The 24,949-nt window shown below is 28.9% G+C and overlaps 2 protein-coding genes across 4 annotated transcripts; one reads left to right on the top strand and one right to left on the bottom strand.

Moving 5' to 3' along the window:
- Positions 1 to 1,377: 1,377 nt before the first annotated feature.
- Positions 1,378 to 15,680, bottom strand: LOC108721678 (uncharacterized). Of its 3 annotated transcripts, none has more exons than XM_018446352.1 (12): positions 15,313 to 15,680; positions 8,873 to 9,168; positions 8,239 to 8,323; positions 7,874 to 8,053; positions 7,435 to 7,475; positions 7,198 to 7,357; positions 6,869 to 6,987; positions 6,447 to 6,582; positions 3,964 to 4,546; positions 2,910 to 3,487; positions 2,118 to 2,321; positions 1,378 to 1,694 (listed from the first exon to the last, which is right to left on the bottom strand). In XM_018446352.1, exons 2-11 carry the CDS (start codon positions 9,155 to 9,157, stop codon positions 2,158 to 2,160), a joined length of 2,331 nt encoding a protein of 776 aa, XP_018301854.1. In that variant the 5' UTR covers positions 9,158 to 9,168; positions 15,313 to 15,680; the 3' UTR covers positions 1,378 to 1,694; positions 2,118 to 2,157. The 3 variants fall into 3 exon arrangements, with proteins under 3 accessions (XP_018301854.1, XP_018301853.1, XP_018301855.1); XM_018446351.1 differs by lacking the exon at positions 15,313 to 15,680 and adding an exon at positions 14,756 to 15,026; XM_018446353.1 differs by lacking the exon at positions 15,313 to 15,680 and adding an exon at positions 14,756 to 15,026 and having other exon boundaries at positions 1,379 to 1,694; positions 8,873 to 9,113.
- A 2,465-nt stretch (positions 15,681 to 18,145) lies between these two features.
- LOC108721647 (alkylglycerol monooxygenase) lies at positions 18,146 to 23,127 on the top strand. The gene is made up of 9 exons (XM_018446290.1): positions 18,146 to 18,331; positions 19,574 to 19,689; positions 20,247 to 20,401; positions 20,482 to 20,585; positions 21,016 to 21,178; positions 21,243 to 21,394; positions 21,731 to 21,865; positions 22,011 to 22,130; positions 22,600 to 23,127. The coding sequence occupies exons 1-9, from the start codon at positions 18,200 to 18,202 to the stop codon at positions 22,828 to 22,830; spliced, it is 1,308 nt and encodes a 435-aa protein (XP_018301792.1). The 5' UTR covers positions 18,146 to 18,199; the 3' UTR covers positions 22,831 to 23,127.
- The last annotated feature ends 1,822 nt before the right edge of the window (positions 23,128 to 24,949 follow it).

The following is a 24,949-nucleotide window of genomic DNA, read 5'->3' as shown; positions in this document are numbered from 1 at the left end:
ATGAAGCTGCCATCCTATACTTATATCGTTGACGGACCTCACCGTGATAGCTTGCCACAGATAAAAGACGATAAAAGCAGCAATGCGTTCGATTTGAACATTTATACTGTAAGCTTTATTTTATCTTTACCCGGTAAAAAATATTTCATATATAATTAATTTTTGATGTGAGATATGGGAAATTGAGATCAAACGCAGTTAAATTTAGCGTATATCTATTTCTGTATAATAATACCAAATATACAGGGTTTGTCCGAAAAATAATGTCAATGACTTTATTGTGAAGCGACTATAAATCCCAGCGCGATCGGATCGGTTGGAATCGGTGGAGGGGGAAGTCAGCTTACGAACGCGCGGTCGCTCAGTCGTTTTTGATCATTTGGTAAGTAAAGACAAGCTTTTCCATCAAACGCGTTTTCGTCTCCTGTGCAAGCCGTATAATGCAGAATTAAACAGAAAATTCCGCACTGACTAATATTTTCGGATAATTAACTTTGCACATGAGACAGGAATACTATGAACATACTAGGAATACTAGGAACATACTTGAATACTATGTATCATCGACGAATAGACAGCATTTTCAATCATTTCTATTTTTTTTTATAACCAAAGTATGTTACTCGTTTAAAATTTGTTTTTATATTTATATTTATTACATTGATAATGACCCGATCGGTGTCGAAACATATGTTTGTATTTTTCGTTGAATATTAAAGTTTAAATTTTTGGCTTGTAGCCCTTCGATTTTATTATTATTGATTCAAAATATATGTCCCCCTCGATAACACATATTATCGTAAAAATAGGATTCGATATCTTGTTTCGGAAAAATTCAAGTGCATTGATTAAAATGAGACACTTTGTACATATCAGATAACAATATACATATATTTTATTTATGAAATTTTTTTCTTCGCACAAAGGCAAGCAAAATTAATTTTTATCTCACACGATAATAAGATTAGAAACAATTTTCATCTTACATTATTCATCTTATCTTATGTTATTATAAAGAATCATTTTTAGAGATTTCAATTTTATATTAAATAATAATTTATTGTAAGAAATTTTATTATATTACTTCATACTTTTGAATGACGGTATACAAATTTATAATATTAAACTTAAAGTAATCGTGATTTGATGAAGTGAATTGCATTATTAAAAGAGATTAATTAATTTTGAAATATGTATCTCGCAATCGCATCTAATCGCAATTCGTCTCTGTACACAAATTTAATTATTGTTACAAAATGCTTATTATTTCTAAATAAATCAAATTCTGTAAACATATAAAATAAGTCTATAAAGTTCAAAGTGATTGAAATAAGGTATGAATTAAAATGGTACATCACACAAATTATGATAAAAATTAGGAAAACAACATATTTATTTGCATTGTATATAACAAAGTAAAATGCAATAACACCGTCAAAGCATGAACAACGTTAAATATCTTAATAAGGGATAGAAGAGGTAGAGGTACACCAAAGCAAACGTCAAACATGTCGCGTATACAGCGCAATCATATCGCGATATGTTTATTCATGGTGAAATTATTTTAATGATTCGTAGACCATTGCTTTAAATCATGGTGCTAGTAAAAATTAACGCAACAGTGCTGAAAATATATTCCATTAATTCTCGTCGATGCCTCAGAGGAATTAGATTTACGATTGATCTTTCAGTACCTCTAGAAACAAAATTCGTTTAATTTAATATATACAATTTAGTTTAAAATTAAATTAGAAATATTAAATTCTTTTTTAAATTATCTCCTTTTTAAATTATTAATAATATCTAAATATAGCGCTAAAGTATAAATAATATGTAAAAGAATAAATTCCATAGGTTAGAATAAAATCGTCTTTAAACGACAAGTTTTTTTATATTACCAATTTAGTAATAAAACCTATAATATGGTATGAGCTAGATGTTTAGTACTTAAATAATATTTCTACATTGAAAAAAAAATTGGCTGCAGCAGCCAATTTTTGGTTGCAACAACTAATTTTTGGTTGCGTTAGCCTATCCGCAATGTCAGTATATGCAGCAATGACAAAATAATTAATTTCTTTTCATGATAAAAAGTAAACTTATTATAAAACACTTACCGATATGTAAAAGGGTTATAAATTTTATTATAGTATATGCCTAAAAATCAGAATACATGATCTCTTGCGGTTTCTCGAATTTAATAGGTCGATAGAACGTGAATGATTGATTCCATCCACGAGGCGCTGTATTGTAATTTGTCAAATTGTGAAGATTGGCTAATTTCGATCCAGTATAATTGTTATTCTCGTACAATTTGTTTCCTGGAAATTAAAACTTTAAATATAAATCTACGAATATATAAATATCATGAAAAGATAATGAAAGATTACTTATTGAAATATAACTTTAATAAATTTAACTTTTATACATCAAGGACTGCACAAATGTATCTTATATCAATTATCGTGTTTTTATTGTTACAAATAAATACAAGTAATGTTTAAAAAACTGTAAAAAATAGTAAAATTATAACAATTTAAATTAAATATATTTTAAGACACTTTAATTAACTTTATTTAAGATTATGATAAAACGAATAAAGTTTTCATTAAAAGACCATATTTTAAACAAAAAGTTAAAAAAGGAAATATATTTCTTATACGAACAATTATAAAAAAATTGAAAAAAATTTATTTTTGTACCTTTATGATTTTTTATTTTTATATGGTATACAAGAAAATTTTATGTGTTGTATATAATTCAATAGTGTAATTAATTTTTATATTAATTCGTTTGTTATTTAGCGCTACGTAAGGATTAGGAACAATGTGCAGTAAAAATCGTTTTGTATGTTTAGTATATGAAAGCAATAATATCAGAACTATAAAAGCGCATGCATATTAACTTGCCTAATTCTGAGTTAACGTCAATGAGTTTGCATTCTGGCGTAGTGGTGCCTAAAAGATTATCCAAGACTGGCGTGTTACGCAAATGTTTTTTAGTTTCGAGTATATTCTCCTGCGAGGCGACCATCGAGAGCATTAATGATTTTGCTTCGGGAGGCATTTCAGTCTCGGTATTGATGAATCTCGTAGCCGTGTCGTTGGCATAAAGGGCTTCCAACTCCTGTGAGGTAGTCGAATGACGTCGAGTACCCATGTACTCGTCCTCGAATGCGACTGAGTATTCGCTGCTGTCGCAGCAGTTCAATAAAGCAGACGGTGCTGAATTGCCACGATCTATGGATCCCAAGTTCTGATAATCTTCGGAGTCGGTGTCATCCGTCGTATATTCACTCTCGTCAGTGGAGACGTAGCCGTTACATCGGGATTGTAGTTTCGTTGATCCTTCATAGCTTTCGCGTGCTTTGCATAATTGACTATTGTATTGAGATTGCAGCTTTCTTTCGTAGCTTCCACGTGTGTCATACATTCGGTTATTGCATTGGGACTGCAATGTCGCATATCCTTCGTAGTTTCCGTGTGCACTATATAATTGATCAAAATGGATTCTCAATTTTATTTCGTTTAACTATACTCTCCACTATTTAAAGAGAGATACTATATGCATGTGACTGCAATTGGCAGCAAATGTATATATGTATAAGCGGAAGATAAATTGTAGACTTCGTAGAACCTCATTGAACTATGCACTATTATGAATGACAATATTATAAATAGCATCTTGGACTTATCATTTGCAATTAAAATAGCAGATTGAAATATGCATCATTAAAAAATACGTATAACGCGTCATCAAATACGAAATATATAGCGCGTTATAAAATCAAGTAAACTTAAATTTTTTTCACGTTTACGTCAATAATTATATAAATATTAATTTGAATAATTTATGAATCGAAGAAACAGAACGTTATCTTTAAGAAACAAAATGTTTAAAATAAAATATTGGCAAACTTGTTTGTTATATTATTTATATTAAAAAAAATCCACAAATTCTCACCGTACATATCTCTCCTCCTCGTTGTTACACTTGACAGGATTTTTCGTCTCGAAGAAACGTGCTATGCCATTATCCAACGGGCACTGCTGTACGATTGGAATAATCTTTGGACTGATCTGCTTATATTGCAGAACTGGTCTACAAGTTTTCTCGAATTCTTGTATCAGTTGCTTCACTGGTACAGGAGTGTATCCACTTTCCTCGTTGTCATTCTGCATTTGTCTGTCGTTCTGTTGCTTATTCCCGAGCTTATTGTCAATCATGTTATCTTTGAACTTGTTAGCGAAACGCTGTTGAATCCTTGTATCTTTGCCATTGTAACTTCGCATGTTGCAAACATCAGATTTTCTCGGCGATTGATAATTGTTGTTAATATATGTATTATTGTTACTTGCGACATACTTATTGGCCATGTTAGTGCGTCGATTGTTAGTAGAATCGAAAACGATACGACGGGATTTTTCGACGATGGGTGATCGACAATGATCAGGAAAATCGGAATCTGTGCCCACCGCAATTTCTCGAAGATAAATCTTTTTTATCTCGCTCGAATGGCCACATCGGTTAGCATTACAGTGCTTGTCTGCAACTCGCAAATTAAAATTGATACAGCACAACATAGCAACTGCAAAAAGCTTTGTTATAGGATTTAGCATAAAGTGTCTTCTCCAGAAATTAAAAGAAACATAAATTTGAAAACCTTCAAAAAATAATTAAAAAAATGTATTAAAATAAAATGTAAAAATAATACTTGTATTATAAAAAAATTACAATTAAAATTATTTTATAATAAATACTAAAGATTGAATCTATTATAATTATCTATGGAAAACAAAACTTATTATATATACATATGTGAAAACAATTTATTTTATAATACTGATTTACTTTTTCATATAAAACTGTTCTCCTCTTGATTATCATGTATTTTGATTGATATTATATAAATATATTCTATTATTTTTATAAAGAGATAAATGAGATTTCAAATTTTTTAAAATTTATTTTTATAATTTATTATATGTCTGTTCTGATGCTTTAATTGCGTTATCTGAAAATCCAATTGTTCTCAATATTTTATATTCTTGGCAATATAAATCACATAGAGAAAAAATTTGCTAAATTCAAAAGGGATTACAAAATTTAATTGTCAAATTTGTTTGCTGTTTATAACAAACAAATTTGCATATTTGACATTTTGCATTTGTTGCAAATAATTTTTATAACGAGTACAAAAAAGACACAATATTTATTACACCAGCAAATAATTTGCAATCCCTATATGTGTAAATAAATTTTCCGTCATGGCACAGGATTAACGTTTATAGCAAATATTTGTTTCTTTCTGTGATGCTTTAACGTGTTTTTTAAGATTAAAAGTTTACCTTGAAATGCATTTAATCAGTCGTTATAAAAAACATGATCAGCGTCAAAAGATACGGATTTTGCTTGTCTTACAATTAGACATATATCGCAGAGATGTCAAAAGCGGGTTTTTCTGCTGATTAAATAACGACAACGTTTGTCAATTATGGCTGTTAAGAATGGTTGAGTTCAGCAGATGACCAAGCAGCTCAGTGAGTGCTTAGCGATTTTTTATTATAATTAATTTAGATCAAGAACTAAAGGCTAGAAGCAATCATATGTTAAAGAATTATTGAATGCTCATTAACGCTACTTTGTTTGCTACACGCATCAGTCAATGTTAAAAATCGTTCAAGTTGGATTTAACTTATATTTAACTGACTCGGTTCCATATTGATCTCTATTTCGTGGACATGTTAAGTACAATAACTCTAAATTCTAAAACATTTCATTGTTCATGCACGTTTAATAGTAAAAAGAGAACAAAATTTTTCTCAAAATTTTCCTATTTTATTTATACATAATTATATTGTATTTTTTTCTCTTTTATCATTATTATAATAATTTATATTATTACTGTAGCTATTTTTATATTATATTATTTCATTTTTTATTTACATATTTATGTTGATTAAGAAACAATAAAATTAAAAAATTAAAAATGAGGTACAAAATGTAAAGATACAAAATATAAAGTATTATAAAAACTTTGAGAATCTTGGAAAAGATCAGAAAAAGCGTAATTAAAAAACTCTAAATACTAAATAATAAATTTAAAAACTCTAAATCATAATTGTGCAGTATTGAAACATTTCAATGTATTTTTAGTAGTATATAAAATAATATGTGCGTTTTCTTGCAGTAAAAGTAATATTGACGTGTTATATAAATATATACACAATGTCAAACGATATCGTATAACACTAATAAATTTCGACCTCGGTTTTCGAAAGACTTTGGTGACATTGATGTCCGCTCGTAATTTTAAAACGTCTCGGAGAGGATAGAGAAAACAGACTTCGCCGTTTGCCAACGGAGCTAAATCTGCCAAATGAGATCATCTTGCATTTGGAAAATTATTCGTGTTCATCATTGAATTGTGTTCATGTTGTACGCACCTGTTATCGGGATATTCGCGTTGTCAAGAGAGATATCCATTGTAAAAGGATTATAAAATGATTTATCAAGGCTCGAAACCGGCGTGCGAGGTGTCAACGAAGAAGGCGTCATAAACTTTGTATTACCGTTAACTTCCTGAAATAATAATTTTTTTAGTCTTTGATAATGCAAACTGTTATCATTACTTTCTTTAAAATTACAATAAAATTTATCCAATCTTTTATAAAATAAAACATTACAAACTTACTGTAATTACAATAAAGTTATGTTTAATCTATTAAAGATCAAAGCTCAAAATAAAAAAAAATTATTTTATTCATTTAGTTTTTTTTTTTAGTGAAATGGTATTATAAAAATTTAAATTTATAATATAAAATTGGAAAATTGTTATCTTACGGATAAATAATCCATAGAAACTTACTAATTTTTCTGGATACATTGGCGTCTTCGATGTGACAGGCGTATTGGGTGTCTGTGGCTGTTCTTGGTCCACCACCCACTTTTCAGATCTTTTCCTACGTTTCGCAAATATCTCGGCACCTGTGAATATTTTGGCAACATTATGTTCATATGTATATTATATATATAGCAATAATTTTAGTAATGTTCTATGTAGCATTACTCACAGCAAACAAGTTTTTATTGTGTATTGTTATATTAAATAAAATAATATCTAATACATCAATACATGTAATCTTAATGTATATAATTTTAATATTAGCTCACGTCAGTTAAATACATAGCACTTACCACGTCCTCTTTGATTATTCAAATCACGGACAATATCGAAAAGCTTTTCCGGATTTTTCGGTACCGAGGCAATATTGACTTCTTCACCCAATGCCTGAATGCCGTGAATGTCCAGTACTTTCCCACACGGATTCATTACACATTTGAGAGGTAGCTTTTCCTATTAGAAACAATTTTATTTCACAGCTTAGATACGTTGCAAAAATCCTACAATGTATGCTATTGTGCATCTTTTACCTTATGAATTGTTGTGGTTGATTCCTCTTCGTCCTCGATACCTGTGAAATACTATGTATTATCGCTGTATGCTATACAAATTTTAAAAAATAGAAAAATAATTGCATAGCTATTTGATGATGCAAGTTAAATAATTTTTGTACTGGATTTCTTATAAATATTATTTATATATGAATAGATACAGATACAAATAAAAAAAAAGCGTATAGGAAAACTTAGGCAAACTTTTAACAATTTATTTCACGTTATATTTAATTATTTTTTATTTATACCATTTTCGTGTAAACAAAGGATGTCCATTTTTTTTACTTTTTATGATTATCCTTGATTAACTTTAACAACAAATTGATCAAATTCTTTATACAAGAACGTAATAAATTTTTACAAACACGACAGTTTTAATTGTAGTAATAAATTATCAAATAATTTTATTGCATACCATTGCCGTCATGGATCCATTTAACAGATCGCTTTTTCCTGTTCACGTACATAGTTTGTCCTTTGCTTTTCACGTTTTTCACATCGCTGAGTGAATGTGAAATTCGACGTGCAAGCTCAACCTGATCCTCGACTGTAGGATGTGTCGGTGCATAAAAATACGAGGACGCAAACATTTTTTCTGAAAATAAATTTTCGATGTCATCTTATTAATCTCAACGAATGTGAATTCTTTGTTTCAAAGCTTCATATATCTCATATATATCATATAGTATTTAAGTAAATAAATATATTTGCCATCTAAAAAAATTCTTTAAAGTATATTTTATCATAAAAATTATTTCTATTATCAATGAAGACACGTACTATTTTTTGATTGCAGTAGTTCTTGAGAATCTGATGCTGGAGTGAGTAGTTTTTGCAAATTAATCGGGGTAGTCTCGCCTCCTTCCTGCAATTAAGAAAGAAATCACACATCACGCAACTCATTACGTACGAAACAAAACCAATAGAATTATGCAGGATGAAATTATAATTTTTCATTTTTTGTTCTTAAATTTTCTTGTCAATTTATATTCGATCATTGTTTTCTTAAATGGAAATTACGAGTAATCGATAACTTTGAATTAGAAATAATTAATAATTAAAACGATTTTCATAATTAAACATTTAGTACTGTCGTTCAGAAATAGACTTCAATTAATTTTAAGTAAAATTTAATTCGAAAGAAAATTATATGTATATAGTTATTAGTTATAAAAATTTACTAGTTAGAAAATAAATATATTTAAATTCATGTATATTTTTAAAAAATAATGGTTCTAAACACTTTTTCACAATTTATAAATGAAAGGATTAGTATGGGTTTAAAGATGATTCTAGAATTCATCGTATACGAATAACTTCAAAAGTAATGCAGAATTCAAGTAGCTTTAAGACATGCTGAATTTAATGTACTTCTTGTTTTAACAAAAGTTTTACAAATTGAAAACTAACTCACCATGCCGAAGTGCAATATTTTTGAAGTAAGATTCTCGAGGAAATTCCTTTTAATCGGATCGTGTCTATCGGATGGTTTGTAACCGCGTGAACGTATTACAACATTGTCCGCTGATATGCTACGCTGTAGATAATTCTTCTCCTGTAGACAGCCGCTGTATTTCACGCTAGACTTGTATTCCGCATCCTTGGTGAGCCCATACGAGGTGTTGCTTAGAATGTTGCTCTTGGTGTTAACGTGTCTACGGACATTTGAAACGTTCGCAACGCGATGCGGATCCTCCATTTACGCAAACTCTACGAGATTTCACGATGACCATACAAACGTAACGAAAACCGTACAGACGAAAAGAAATTCTCGTACCTTCGCGTGCATAGAAGAATAGCGATTTTTAGAAAGATTATTTTAAATAAAAACTTGGCATAATCATAAACTCTATTTTAAACATTACTTAAAATTTTATTTATAAAAACTTTAAACTATTTCGAATTAAAAACTTTATTTCAATTGTATTACATGTAGATAATTTATTGTAAAATCTTATTATATATATTGATTAATATCTCTTAAAGAGCAAAAAAGAAGATCTTAAATTCATTATAAAACTAGCAAAACTTTATATTTTACAATTGAGTTATATCTTGCAATAATAGCCATATGATATTTTTTATTCAAAATAACATCTCTAAATTATCGAAAATAAATTTTCAAATATCTTATATATTTAATAACATTTTTAATTTCTGTATGAGAAAAGCATATTTTGTACTAATACTGCATAAATGTTATAGTAAAAACATTATAATTATACAATTCTGTTGAAAAACCGTAGTTATATAAAAATTGATATCATATATAATATATAAATAATTGTCGATTTGTGAAATAACATAGTTAGAAGAAAACTAATAAAATATTCATATAAATATACCTTGATTGATGTAAGTCAAGCAAATTAATGTAGTCAATCCAATAATGAGTCAGTACGCAGAAATATTTCTTTATATAAAAAAGACATAAGTAATGAGAATAAAAATTAGAAGTATATATGAACAAATATGCGATGGAGATCAACAAAATTTTGTAAGAACTACAAACTCAACTGTCGTTGGGAGAATGAAATTGGTACAGAAAGGAAAGACACCAATGAAATAGGAAGGGGATATAAAGTTAAGGAATAAGAGAGGGAAGTATAGGAGAGAGAGAGAGAGAGAGAGAGAGAGGGAGAGAGTTATCTTCTGATATGTGTGACAAAAATAATAATCTGATTTTCTATAATAATAGTAATATCAAGAAAATTCAATCTGCCATCGTCACCAACTTCCATTGTGAATTGCACTCATGTGTAACGAATTAAAAATGTTAAGTATGTCATTAATGCTATTAGATGGAGCTGCTAAAACTATGTTGTCAACATATCGGAAATAAAATAATAATTCCACAGATTGTTTAATCGCAAGTTTTTCCAGGTCTTGTACTACAATATCAGCGATAGTAGAAGACAGTAGACCATATGTCTGGGAATGTTATCGTCAGTGGAAAGTAATTTTCGATATGGTGGACTTCGGTGAAATTTTTTCCTTTCTATCTGATAAGCAAACTATGTAAATCGTTTGTAAGTTTTTTATCGGATCTTTTTTAATTGTTTGGTATGTGTCTGTCTCTGATAAAATTTTTTCCATTTTTAAAGACATTCTTTGTCAAGGACAACAGTGACCCTTTATCTGCTATAGTAATAAGTATTTCAGGATTATCATTAATAAATTTTGTGGTTAATTTTAATCAATTATATTTATGCAACAATATTTCACTTAAGACAGGAGTTTAAAAATTTAATACGCATTCTAATGTTAACGCTAAGTTTTATGAGATTAAATGACTTTTTCAAAAGATTACTAACTTCTGTGCCAAAATTATTTCTGATAAAGAAGAACGTAAAATTAAAATTATTCCGTTTCATTATTTCCTTTTTCACAAATGTTCTCATTAAATTAGCTATAGATAGTATTATTAAAAGATGGGATTTTATTTCTAAAAAAATTAACATTCCTTTAAATGACGACATCGTTTTAGCTCCATCTGATAGCATTATCTGATATCATTAATGACATACTTAACATTTTTAATTCGTTACACATGAGAGTGCAATTCACAATGGAAGTTGGTGACAATGGGAGATTGAATTTTCTTAATACAACTATTATTATAGAAAATCAGACTATTATTTTTAACACATATCAGAAGACAATATTTTCTGGTAGAGTCCTCAACTTTAATTCGTATCACCCACTTTGTCATAAAATAGGCATTATCTATGGTTTTGTATACAGAATAATAAAATTATCAGATCCTCGTTTCCGTCAACATAATCTAGTCAATGCTATTCACATTCTTTTAAACAATGGATATTCACTTTCCTTTATTTTTGCTAAAATAGAAAAAAGATTAAAATATCTATTCAATAATAACACGACTACACATAATACTCATATACAAGTTCAAGAAAAATTTTTTGCAATACCTTACGTTAAAGCTATCTGAAAGTTTCTTACCCATAACTACCAAATTGTAAACTATAGCTTTTACCATCCCCAATACTTTAAAAAAATTTATTAAAAAAAGAAAAGACTAATTGGATAAATTATCTAATCAAGATGTTGTCCACAATAAGATTTTATGCGAAGATTGTGATGCGACTTATAGATCAAACCAAAAGAAAATTGAAGATTAGATTACATGAACACATCTCCGATATAAATAAAGAAACAGGTTCTCCTTTTGTCATTACAGATCATCGTATAAATTACAACCATAATTTTAAATGGAAGGACATAAAAATTTTAGATAATGAACCGTCTTATAACAAGAGACTTATATCGGAGATGGTTCATATAAAAAGATAAAAACAAGGTTTAAATAAGCAAGTTGAGACAGAATTTGTATCAGAATCCTATCTCCAAATCATACAATCACTTTCCCGTTCTTAATCTTTTTCCTACCTTCCTATACTTCCCTTTTTTATTCTTTAACTTTATGTTCCCTTCTACTTCACTGGTGTCTTTCCTTTCTATACTAATTTCATCTTATTCTCCCAACGACAGTTGAGTTTGTAGTTCTTACAAAATTTTGTTGATCTCCATCGCATATTTGCTCATATATACTTCTAACTTTTATTCTCATTACTTGTGTCTTTTTTATATAAAAAAATATTTCTGCGCACTGACTCATTATTGGATTGACTACATTAATTTGCTTGACTCACATCAGTCAAGATATATTTATATGAATATTTTATTAGTTTCATTCTAACTACGTTATTTCATAAATTATTTATATATTATATATTAAATGACATTAATTTTTATATAACTACGGTTTTTCAATAGAATTTTATAATTATAATGTTTTTACTGATACTCGTCACGATAATGAATACATATCTACTACTATAATGAATTTCTAATAATGTAAGTAGCTTGTTCTGTGCGTTATCTTACTATGCATTATAAATGTTGTAGTAAGTGTTATAAAAATATTTAATAAGACATTATAATCTAAATAAAAAATACTTATTAAAAATATTTATTTATATTTATCATAAATATCACATTAAATATTTTGTCTATATTTTATAATAGTATTACTTCGAATAAAGCTTTATATAAAATATGTGTAAAACACTTATATAACATTTCAAAAAATGAATAGTAATATTTATCATAAAAATTCTGTGCTGTCTGGAATATTAATCAGAGACTCTGATCGAAAAATTTCAATCCGAATAGAGGTTCGAGACTAATTGTAAATCCGACTTTTGGTTCTAGTTCTTTTATCATAACGATTACTGATTCCGTTTGGATTTCGGTTTTTTTAGTTTCAATTTTTGGTAATCATATGACGATCACAATAAAAGAACTAGAATCGACATTGAAATCGAAAGTTGAATAGCCTCAGACCATAATCGTCTTAGAACATACATACTGGAAGGTAACCAAAAGTGTCTGCAACATCTGTCTGTCCTTGTCTGAATTCTTGTTTGCTGTGCGCTTGCGTGTGATTTGTATGCTAAGGCGAGAGTGTGGAGAATCCCACATGTACGTTCAGATTCACATATAAATCACGCGCAAGCGCACAGCAAACAAGCATTCAGACAAGGACAGACAGATGTTACTTATTCTAAACGAGATTTTAACTATAGGAATCATACAAATTCGCTGAAATTGTACAAAACTTCAATTCTTGATCTTAAGTCTGTGAACATTTTTCGTACATTGTTTTAGTATTCTGTAGCAAATGACAGAAATATATTTAGCGATGTAAAAAAAAATGTATATGTTTATATAGCAGAAGAAATCTCATGCCGATTTTGAGTTTTCAATATCGCGAAATATGACCAATTGGGTAATATGTAAAGAAATGAGAGGGGAAGAGAGAGAGAGAGAGAGAGAGAGACAGAGAAATGCAAGTGTTTGTCCCAGTCGGCATGCCATAGAGCTCGACGAAGCTTTTTTAACTACGAGAATTGGTTACCATCCAAGCAGCCAATTAATTCCGCGTTGCAGTATTGGCAGTACTACAACGAGCTCTGTGTAAAAGAAACGCTAAATTTATCTGTTGTAACGTAATACGCAGTAACAGTTTGAGCAGTCGCTCTCGTCGCGTACGCGATCGACACTGCATGTATTCATTTGGTATTACATACCAAGAATCAGCGATTAATGCACAATGATACATTATTTTTTATAAATAGCTGATCTTGTTTTTTTTTTAATCTGGATGTAAATCATTAAAGTTTGTTAATAATTACATTAATTAAATTATTTTACTTACAATTAGTAACGGTAAAATTTATTTTTACGATATATATGTACATATATATGTATATATATTTTAATATTAATTTAATAAAATTTATATTAATATTAACGCGTATAAGTATGTATATTTTATTTTATTAATTTGTGTTAGAGAAAGTAATATAGCGTGACAATTATAGGTAACAACGCAATCGATACTTCGCTTTAAATAGATTGTTTGGTAGAAGTTTAAGAGTTTCTTCGAAGTCGGTCAAGCTGTTCGCAGCACTTCGTAAAATAAAATTTCGAGAAAGTTTTAACGGATCAAACTTTGAACATCAATCGAAAATGTTTAATCGAAAGAGTGATTGGAAAAAAAGAACACGTAAGTTTAAAAGAAAAAATACATTAAAACTGTCTTCTACGTACCAGGAGACTATCATGAAATATTTAGAAATTCATGGAATATTTAACAATTTAAAAATTGTTAATTATTCTTCAAAATAGCACTTTTTATTCTTATTTTTTTGCAGTTATTAAATTTCCCTATCGTAATTTATAGCATTTTATTTATAGTATTGCAATTAAATTTGATATCGAGTTCATAAACATAATATGTGAACATAATATAACAATATAATGTGAAATAACTCAATGAATGTGAAATAACTGTCAATTGTGATTATTAGGTACTCCACAATTTTTCAAAATTCACATTTTCTATGTACCATTAAAAGTTGCAATGACGCGTTATTCTCTTTCGGTCTCCTTTCTCCTTCTTTCGATATTTCACAACAAAGTACTGTCACTAAAATCTCTCTGTATAATTATCACGATTGGTAGACATATATGTCACGATTAGTATATGTAGTATTAATTTATCACGGAAAAATAGCCACGTTGATAAACATAACTGACATTTCTCATATCACGCACTCTCTCGGGAAAATCCTCTTTCGCAAACGATAATAAATTAGAATTAGAAAAAAAAAGAGAAAGAGGAAAACCACGATTCGGGTAACTTGCACTTTATCCCTCCCTCTTTCGTCTCCCAAGTGAAAAGAGACATTACGAACAGAGATTTTACTTATCAAACGATGCTCTCCTCATCGCGACGTGCATGCACACAGAAAGTGGGTCGTCTCCCTTCTTCGCCTACACTTTATTTTCCTTCTTTACCCGCGATTTATTTTTCCCACGGCTTTACGTAATGCGCGATACCCCGGCCTACACACTTTGCCGGAGGTGGTTAGAGTCCGCCTAAACTCGCCGACGAAAGCTCCCTCGCCGTGGGAGGTGAATCTCGCATCTTGCAAAACGTTCTCTGGCACGCACCATCCGTTCAAACACGAGAAGCAACGTACCAGAAGGAGTCATCGCCGCTGCTACCGCGCCACCGCCGCTGCTGCAACGCTACAGCCGATTCATTGATAGAATAAAAACGAGAAAAAAGAGTAAAGGAGAACGAAAGAGAGAGAGAGAGAGAAATAAAATTTATTTTTATATCGAGCGAACTGCCGAGTGAATTTTTGTGGATCTTCAGCGGATCGTAACTCCACTAGCAAAAAGATTTTTCCCGAAAGAAAAGTCATTGTCCAAACGCGGATTATACATATCGATATCGATATCGATTCTCCTACATACGTGAATGGATCTTCGGATCAACAGTGTTGGTAAAAGAAGTGTCACTTCCGTGGCGGCGGAGGCTTCTCGATGGCTTCTCTACAGGTCTATCACTGGTACTATCGAGAGACTCCACCTCAAGCCCTTCTCTTCACCATGAAGATCTGTTCGAGATCGTCGAGCTTGATCAGCCGGATCCGCACTTATATGCGATGAATTACAAACACGGCCGGCACACACGGCTTTATAATAGTGCCCAAACCGTCGCCTATACAGCGCCTGCTTGCCGTCTTGCTTGGGACGCCTTTCGTTAAAAATAGATCATCAGAAAGCGACACCTCAAGATTCGAACCGAGCCAACGACGGGTTGTCTGTATGGTACGTCCGTATGGTATGATATACACAGCAAATGGTAGCTATTGTGTTTATTATTATGCAAACACCTGTAGGCTACCAAACTGCGAAGACGTTTAAAGTACAATCTCTATGGCTTATTTCATCTTCCGCGTGTTGGAGACAAATTATTCCACATTATTCTATATTATAATTATTACATATTATGAAGATAACGATGATTTACTGTAATGCATTTTAGAATATAAACTAATTGTATAGATATTGTATTGTTCATATATATAATACAGTATGCGCTAAAAAAAATGCGTCTTTCTTTTAATCACTATTATGCTTGCTGAGTGTGACATAGTAACGTAGTGATTGCAATTAAAGGAAATCATATCGAATAAATATTTGGTAGAAGGACAAAATATTTGTGTTATAATCAAATTTGCCTCCGTCCACTCATTTTATTTAACTAAATCGACAATTGAAGTGTGAGTTGTGAGAGTCGCATTTTTTTGGCGCATACTTGTATATTAGTTTATAATTTATATACATACTGTTAATCTCGGAATGATCTTGAATCTATTATCCCGAATCATTATTACTTATATGATATTTGTATTTTCTTTCAACAAATCATCACAGGACTGTGGGAGCACGCTCTTAGTACTATATATATTAGCTAAAGCTCTAGATTTACAAGGGTAGCGCAAAAATTCGTCATTTTTTTACCTAATAACTATATCATTTTAAATAATTAATAAACTTATTTACTTATTTATATATATTGGCTTATTTATTAAGCTTATTTATTATTTATTACTTACTTATTGAACAATAGACCATCAGGTCAAAAAAGCGATCAAAATAGCCAATAAGAAAGTCATCGGCATTCGGCTCAGATGAAAAGATTGTGCTACTCTGATGCATTCAAAGTTATTAGCTCTGATGCATCTATCTATTAATACGTTCTATCTTTGTTTTACATTTAATAAATGATAAAGCTAAAATGATACATTAGTATTTGTTAACAATATTTTATATTTCATGTTTTTCTTCATCTGACTTAATAGCTTTTACAAAGTTAATTGTTTTTCTATTTCTATTTCAGATTCCGTTTGTAATTCTGCACTATAGGAGAATCAGCTCCAATGACCTTGACTTTGACATACATATGTTGTCAAAGTCATGACCTTGAGTGACTTTTGACAGGTTTTAGCCGTTGCTCGTTATTCGTTAAAAAATTATTAACAAAAAAAGATTAATAGATAAAACATAATTTTTGAATACAAAATATATATTTCACTATATGTATATTCTACATATTTTCTGCTATGCAGTGAGCGGCAAAAGTCCTGGAACGGCTGAATATCTCGGAAAATATGCATTTTTAAGAAAAATGTTTTAGACAAATTTTGTAGCATTTAAAAAATCTATTTACTGATTTTATCAATTTGATCTTGGGTGACATCATCAAGATCAGGTCAAGATCACGATTTTTTAAAAAAGACGCCAAAAAGATTCTTGAGATATTTTATTTTAATATATACTGTTTCATCTTTCTTCTATAATCACCTATACTTTGAATTATATTCTTTCCTTACAAGAACAGGCATTATTGCATGAAGTTGATACATTGGATGCCATTGATGTCATAGAAGAAGAAGGATTGAAATACATTGCTAGTTACGCAGCATACAGATTTATGCATAAATATAAAGATTTAGGAACGCCTACTGAAATGGTAGTTAATCTAGAAAATGACTGGATTAACTACATTTCTGGAGGATGATTAATTAGTCCTTCTTCCCATTTATTGAAGTTGCGAAAGTGATGAATATCGAGTTATTTCATGGAACTTTTATTCAAAAAGATCCATGGATCTTCAAAACAGTAGCCGATAAGACTCAGGAAAAAATACAAAATATACAGATTCCGCGAGAAGTATTGTTATGCTTAGTACGTACACGTACTTACATACGTATTAGAATTTAACAACATCATTAACAAACAAATTTCTGTAGAAAACCAAAGAGTAAAGCGCAATAAAAAAATTTCGAAATTTACAAATCATAAAATTATTACATTTTAAATGTAAATTTATTTTTATTATTTATTATTACATTAAATGTTTTTTTTATTGATTAATTATTTTATGTTCTTTGTTCTTGTTGAAATTAAAAAAATATATCTTTTTTTGTAACATATTTATTCACTATAGTTATCATTCCACTTTCTTTAAATCTTCCCTTATTATATGCATTTGAATTGCCCAAGATAGCTGAGTTCAGTGTTGCTCTCTCATTGGCCAGCAAAAATGTACAAGAATATCTACGCATAGCACATTTTGTTACTTCCACCATGAGTACACTTATCTTTAAGAGAACTGATATTGTCACGTGAATTAGTCTAGCACTTACATAAACACATACGCGCGTCGTAAGCGATTAAATTGATGCCGTATATCGTCTGAGACGGTTGCATATTACGCACCTGAGATGCTTTTGAAAAATTTATAACATTTGTAGATTAATAATTTGCGCACATTTGTGAGTGTAAACACAAGATGAGCATTATATTAAACTCACTTGCTAAAATCGATTATTTTCTAAAACATATTGGAAGACTTTGGTATTTGGTCAATCCAAAGGAGACGACTTTCGAGTTTCTGCATGAAGTGCCGGACTATCAACAACAGGTAATATTCTCCATATAAGAAATAAAAATAAGATTTTGACATAAGAGAAATAAAAATAAGATTTTGACATAAAAGAAATAAAAATAAGAAAAATTTTTGAATAGAAATAAGAAAATTTTTTCACATTTCTGCTAAATTTTTTTATTAAATTAGGGGCCTATTCTGTAATTTTTAACAACTATAATGATATCATTACATTGTCGTTTCGCAGCTTTTTTACTATATACAAAACCTGCGCACTAATAATGTAATGATATCGTTTCAGTCGTTAAGAATTGCAGAATAAACCCCTTAAACTACATTCTAGTTTTACGTATTGCATAATGTCATAGAGTAAATAATGTTATAAAGCAGACGTGTTAAATGTTGATTAAACAAATATAAATAATTTAGTTTTGATAATAAAGCTGTTTTCTAAAATAATTAAATAAAAAAATTGAGTTTTTAATTATTTGAAATGCTATTATTTTATTAAACATATGCTATAATTCAAATTGATAATACAATAAAAGATTTTTAATGTAATTGATTTGTGAAATTATAAATATTTATGATTATTAGCAATATTTTTAATTGTAGAAAAATTTAAAACTAGCACTATTATGTATTGATTAAAAAAGAATTATATACTGCTTTTTAGTTGATTATGAAATAAACATAGATTTAGTAAATATTTTTAAAGATTATTAGTAAAATTTAACAAAAGTGTAACAGTAAATAATTTACACTAAAGCAAATAAGAAAACTGTTAGAAACAATAATCTGAAGAATATTTTTAATTATGAATAATTTCCTTATAAAGTTTAATTTTTATTGTTAATTATTAATTAATTTTGCTGTTTTATTTTAACTTTACTTATTTAATGATAATAATAATAATAATTTAAATAAAAGAAATGCTTCCCTCTAATGTCAACATGAATTATTTATACTCTGATTGGCTTCATTATACATCGGTGCGCATTCGGGGGGCTCGAATACAATCTATAAAAGTTTTATTTGAAAAATCTACTTGGTACAATTTATGCCAAAGCAGCATAAACAGTCAAATGCATTGAGGAAGTTCGATAATTTGAATGCGCAGCTGGTCTGTTGTTACGAACACAGCAAGCTACATGAATCGTTAACAAGTCATATGTGCGCGCTATTCTTGTCGAGACCTCATTCGAACGTAGCCACTAATACATGAAACTACGCGCAAAGCTTTACTATCTGCGTATACAATCTCTGATATATTTATAGATATGGATGCCGTTTTTTCTGCTACTGATTTTGGAGCAAATAATATTAAGAAAAAAATTTCGTTTAAACGATCAAGTGACATCATTATCTCATTGGATACTCCACGAAACTATCCGGTAAGGATAATTACAACTTATCCTTTACTATATTAAAAAAAAGTAGGAAATATATACACATGTACAGTTTTTTATTATCTTTTCCTGGGAACTATCTATTTCATTAGTTTTCAGAAACAATCGAAGTAGTTTTAAATAATTTAAGAAATAGTTTCTTACAATCGTTATCAACATATTTACATACATATTGTATTCTATAGTTACAAGTTAATTTTTTATTTATTACGATTTTATTCTGTTCTTATTCCTTTAGCTTTATTCTGTGCTCGGGATAATAATTCAATTATTTTATTTTATTCAATTATACTTTCTACCTAAAGAAATAGAAAATCTAATGTAAAGAGGGTTATATAAAGAAGGAGATTTTTAGAGATTTTAGCGGATTATAAAAAAATATAATAAGCATATAATAAAAATAAGATATATGTACAAAGATGTAAAAAAATAAATAAAGGTAAGTATAATATAATAAATACATAAATATGAATACGATATATGCATTAATCGTAGCCTTTTTTATTTGAAATTTAGATAAAATATTATTATTGATTTCGCAGAATATTTTCTCGCGGTGCCGAATATTATTTATACATTGTTATTTATGAGAGGTTTGGCAGAGACTATACTTTACCCTGGAATTCGCTATACACATGGTATATTACCTTCATTGCCGTAGACTTTTGTTACTATTGGGCTCATCGCAGTAATCATGGTTAATTTCCAAGCATTCCTCGTGTTAACAGCAATCTCTTTGTTTCTCTTTAAAAATATTAATTGATTTATTGTTTGCAGAAATTCACTTTTTGTGGGCCCACCATCAAGTGCATCACAGCAGTGAGGAGTTTAATCTCGCGGTTGGTTTGCGACAATCCGTTCTGCAACATTGGTGCAACTTCGTAAATATCACTTTTTAAAAATTTTTTATCAAAATTAACTATATACAAAGAAAAATATTAATAGAATTTTAGCACTTATTACACTGTATTTTTAAAAACTAATTAAAATAAATTATAAATTAAAGACTGTTTTTGAACAAAACTAAAAAATTTTTTAATAAAATGCAACTTTATATTGGGTTAGGAAAAAGTCTTTACAAGTTGGAGTATAATTGGAACATACTTTTTAAATTGTTTACAAATTTATTAAACCAAATATATGCCGTTTTGATCGATGACCTTTTGTCATTTTTCACACAATAGTGGCACGTAAAAAGTCGATCAAATCTCCATTTATGTATGTAAATACTCCAGCTATACGTAAAAAGACCTTTTCCCTAATGTTTTGATTTAAATATCTTATGTATTTTGATTTAAATATCTTTTACAGGTAATTTATTTACCTCTTGCCTTTTTAATACCTCCATCACATTTTATTGTGCATAATCAACTCAATTTGATATATCAATTGTGGATACATACTACAGTTATTGGTGATCTCGGGCCGTTCGAGTTAATTTTTAATACGCCTAAGCATCATCGTGTTCATCATGGTAAATTAAACATATATCTAATATTTCTTCGCTATATAAAACATGTGCACTTTTGTATTTGTAGGCTGTAATCTTTATTGTTTGGATAAGAATTATGGTGGTGTACTTATAATATGGGATCGATTATTCGGTACATTTCGAAAAGAAGAACGAAATGAAGAGATAGTTTATGGATTAGTAATTAATGTTGAATCATTTAATGCATTTTATTTGCAGGTAAAATTCATGACAATGAATTATTGTCCTTATAAATTTTTTATTCTCTCAATAATGATAAAAAAAAATAAGTTAATATTTGTTTTAAGTTAGTATTATATATGTAGATAAATGAATTAATTTGTGATTTAATTTAAATTAAAATGTTATTGTATATTGTAAATATCCCAATCAATTTCCCAATTTATTGATAAACAGAAAAAATTAAAAAAAGCAAAACTAAAAAATATTTAACGGCTTGTGAGTAATAATAATAATAATAATAAAATAAAAGTAATTTTATACGGACAACTTTAATTGTTTTTAATTATTATTATCTGTAACATTGCATTGTAGATATTTTACTTGAAGGATTTAATTAAGAACAGTATAAGTATGAATTCATGGGCTGATAAGTTTGCAATTTTTTGGAAAGGCCCTAGTTGGTTTCCAGGTGGACCACGTTTGGGTTTAGATGAATTCAAAATAGACGTAAGATATAATAAAAGTTTTTTAATAAAATAAGACATATATGCTATTTTAATTCATAAATAATGTTTAATATTGATAAAAATTAAAATAGAAATCCAGTTTATTTTAAATTTAATATAAGGTATTGTTCTGTTATCTCTTGTAGGTGAAGCCTAGAGCTGTATACGATCCTTACATATCAAAAATGCAAAAAATATATGTTAGTGTGCAGTTCCTGATAATTCTTCTCAATCATTATAAATTATACAAACCACAATATTGTGAGGTAGGTTTTTAAACATGATTTATTTGTTATTAAATTTTAGATATGGTACAGCTGGCCACAGAAAGATTACAATACTTTTTCCGATGGATTTCGGAATGCAACTTGTTCACCGAGTAATTGGTTCTTACTCATGGATTTACAAATAAGAACCAATCTCTCGGTGAATAGGCTGCATTCCGAAACCCATTGAAAAAAAAGTAAAATTTAATGTTCCTAATTTTAATAATGTTTCTAAATTGTACCAAATTGTTATTGTTTTAAATTGTTATTATTTTGTACATTATAATATTGTTATATTTAATTGTACTTATACTACATTTAATTACAGCACAAAAAGTTTAGAGAAATGCAAATATATCTACTTTTTTTTAAACAATTACTCGTAAAAATTTAATATAATTTTATACAAATAGTAATTAAAGTATAATAATTGAGAACACGCTTGCTACTTACCTTGGTTTTATTTTAGAATTTAGATGATCCTTGGGTAAGAATTGCAGTGGCAAACAACTTAATTGCCCTCACCAGTATTGGTTTGTTATTTGATAAGTATGCGTTTAAATATTCGAGCGCTATTGAAATCGTGCGCTGTGTCCTTTATGTGTACTTCATGCGTTTGTATAATACTAATTTAATTGATTATTTCATATATTATGTACATGTATTTCAATTGGGTTTTACTGTGACATCTTTTTTTTAATATAAAATTTATGCACACACATATATTGCATGTACTTATTTCTTCACTCGCAGGTACTATCAAAATTAAATCTTAAAGAAAAGGATTGAAAGAAAAATGATTTACGATTACAATTTTACATACAAAAATGGGTGAATATGCCGATAGAGGTAGTCCGTTCAAGACCTTGACATATGTTATCAAGATCATGACCCTGAATGATTTCCAACAGGTTTCAGGTGACTTTCATCCTCAACTCTCACCCCCCTCCCTCCACCCTGCAAAGGGGCGCATAAACTTTCTACGCGAAGCGGAGTCCACCCCATTTTTTCCGTTTAATTATTAATTATTTTGGAATCTAATGGTTAGAGAATTTTTTTACTATTTTTCTCGTGTTCCTTGCTAGAAATGCTTCTGAAAATCATTTTTATTTTGAGGGGTTCCGGTTATTGTAATCGTGCCGGCATATTTACCCAAAAAAGTTTTAAGAAACTTTTCTGTATCATTTATAAAAAATATTTTATTTTATTACATGTATCAAACGTTACACGAATCATAATTCATAATACATGCGATCTATCTAGGTGAGAACATAAAATTGATCTTTAATTCTTTCAATGAATAATCCTTGATAATAATTATTGTGTTTCTAATAAATTTAATATCAAACTTATATGGAAATTTTATTATATAATATTGAAATATATTCTTATTTTTGCTTGATATGTTTTATAAATGAAAATAATTATAATTTATTTATTATAAATTACAATTTATTTATAAAATGTACAAATTGACAAAATTATGTGTACACCATCATCATCACGAGAGACCATCTACTGCTTTTAAATGTTTTCGTTGTTTATCGTTCCATAAAGCCTATTAACACTCTTAACATATTTATGATTACGCGTAGACGTGTGTGTGTGTGTTACGAGTGAATCGATTAAACCATTGAAAATATTACGTAAAGAAGTATATAGGATGTTAATATGTAAGAACGTATATGTATATAACATATATGTGTACATTTGTATGTCATATAAAACAATAGCGAAAATAATATAATTATTATATTATTTACTAATTATTTATTAAAGCAAAGTATAACTGTTTTTTTTATAAAAATATACATATATTAAACATTGTATGACGATTTTTTATAGTAAATAAATAAAATAATGTATTTAGACTAGTGCTCGAAAACATGAGACGATTTGACAGTTCGGATAATTCGAATCTTAAGTTCGAATGTTAAATAGTTCGGACTGAATGTATGTTCGAATTATTTTAACCCACTTCAGAGCTGAAAGTTCAAAATTATTACATTTCGAACTCAGACATCACAAGTCGTCCTCAGAATCATCCTGAATATGTCCAGGATGGCTCAGGATACTTGTAGGACGATATCAATAAATATAGGAATTTTATTTAACTGCTCTTTTGTTTCCAAGGCATACTATATTTGTTTACTATCCGAACCGTCCGAACTTCAGACATAATGAATTGATATTTCATACTGATCACTACTTAAGCTCGAACTGTCCGAAATATTCAAATTCGAATTAGATGCTCATTTTTTTAAACTTCGAACTATTCGAATAGATCGAATATTCATCATGTTCGATCTTTTGTCTGAGCCCTAGTTTAGACATTCTTATAGTAAATAAATAAAAAATGTGTTTAGACATTTAAATTATAAAATAAATCAAATTATTTCTTTTGATAATAGATAAACGAAATAAAAATTCAGAAAACATTTTATCTTTTTCATATTATAATAAACCCATATCAAGGAAAGTTTTGAAGATTTCGCACGTTCATTGTTTGTTGTTTGTTGTTTGTGAAATGTACTTTTTTGCATAGTAGAAGAAATATATATGTGTGTATGTATATATATATATATAGAAAACGTTTGTTTCTTATGTCAAACATGCGTCACGATAACTAAGGCAGCGAATGTGCATTAACACAATTTATAGGGAAAATTAAGTGCGCAAGTTTCAGATAATGCACAGATGTATATTTTCGTTAAGAAAACAAACTTTTTAAATCACATTATTGTAACTTGCAATAATATACAATACATATATAAACATAATTAATAACATGTACAGTTAACTTTGTATTTAGTAAGAGA

The sequence above is a fragment of the Mycetomoellerius zeteki genome, unplaced genomic scaffold, assembly GCF_001594055.1.
Source record: "Mycetomoellerius zeteki isolate Tzet28-1 unplaced genomic scaffold, Tzet1.0 scaffold179, whole genome shotgun sequence".
NCBI classification, from domain to species: Eukaryota; Metazoa; Arthropoda; class Insecta; order Hymenoptera; family Formicidae; genus Mycetomoellerius; species Mycetomoellerius zeteki.
This window is presented reverse-complemented; position numbering and strand designations above follow the sequence as displayed.

Coding starts and splice junctions, on each gene's coding strand:
- LOC108721678 (XM_018446352.1), bottom strand. CDS start 9,157: ATGGAGGATCCGCATCGCGTTGCGAACGTTTCAAATGTCCGTAGACAC. Junction 7,358..7,434: donor CAACCACAACAATTCATAAG/GTAAAAGATGCA, acceptor TGTTTCTAATAG/GAAAAGCTACCTCTCAAATG. Junction 3,488..3,963: donor GAGGAGGAGAGATATGTACG/GTGAGAATTTGT, acceptor TCAATTATATAG/TGCACACGGAAACTACGAAG.
- LOC108721647 (XM_018446290.1), top strand. CDS start 18,200: ATGAGCATTATATTAAACTCACTTGCTAAAATCGATTATTTTCTAAAA. Junction 19,690..20,246: donor ATACTCCACGAAACTATCCG/GTAAGGATAATT, acceptor TTGATTTCGCAG/AATATTTTCTCGCGGTGCCG. Junction 22,131..22,599: donor ACAAACCACAATATTGTGAG/GTAGGTTTTTAA, acceptor GTTTTATTTTAG/AATTTAGATGATCCTTGGGT.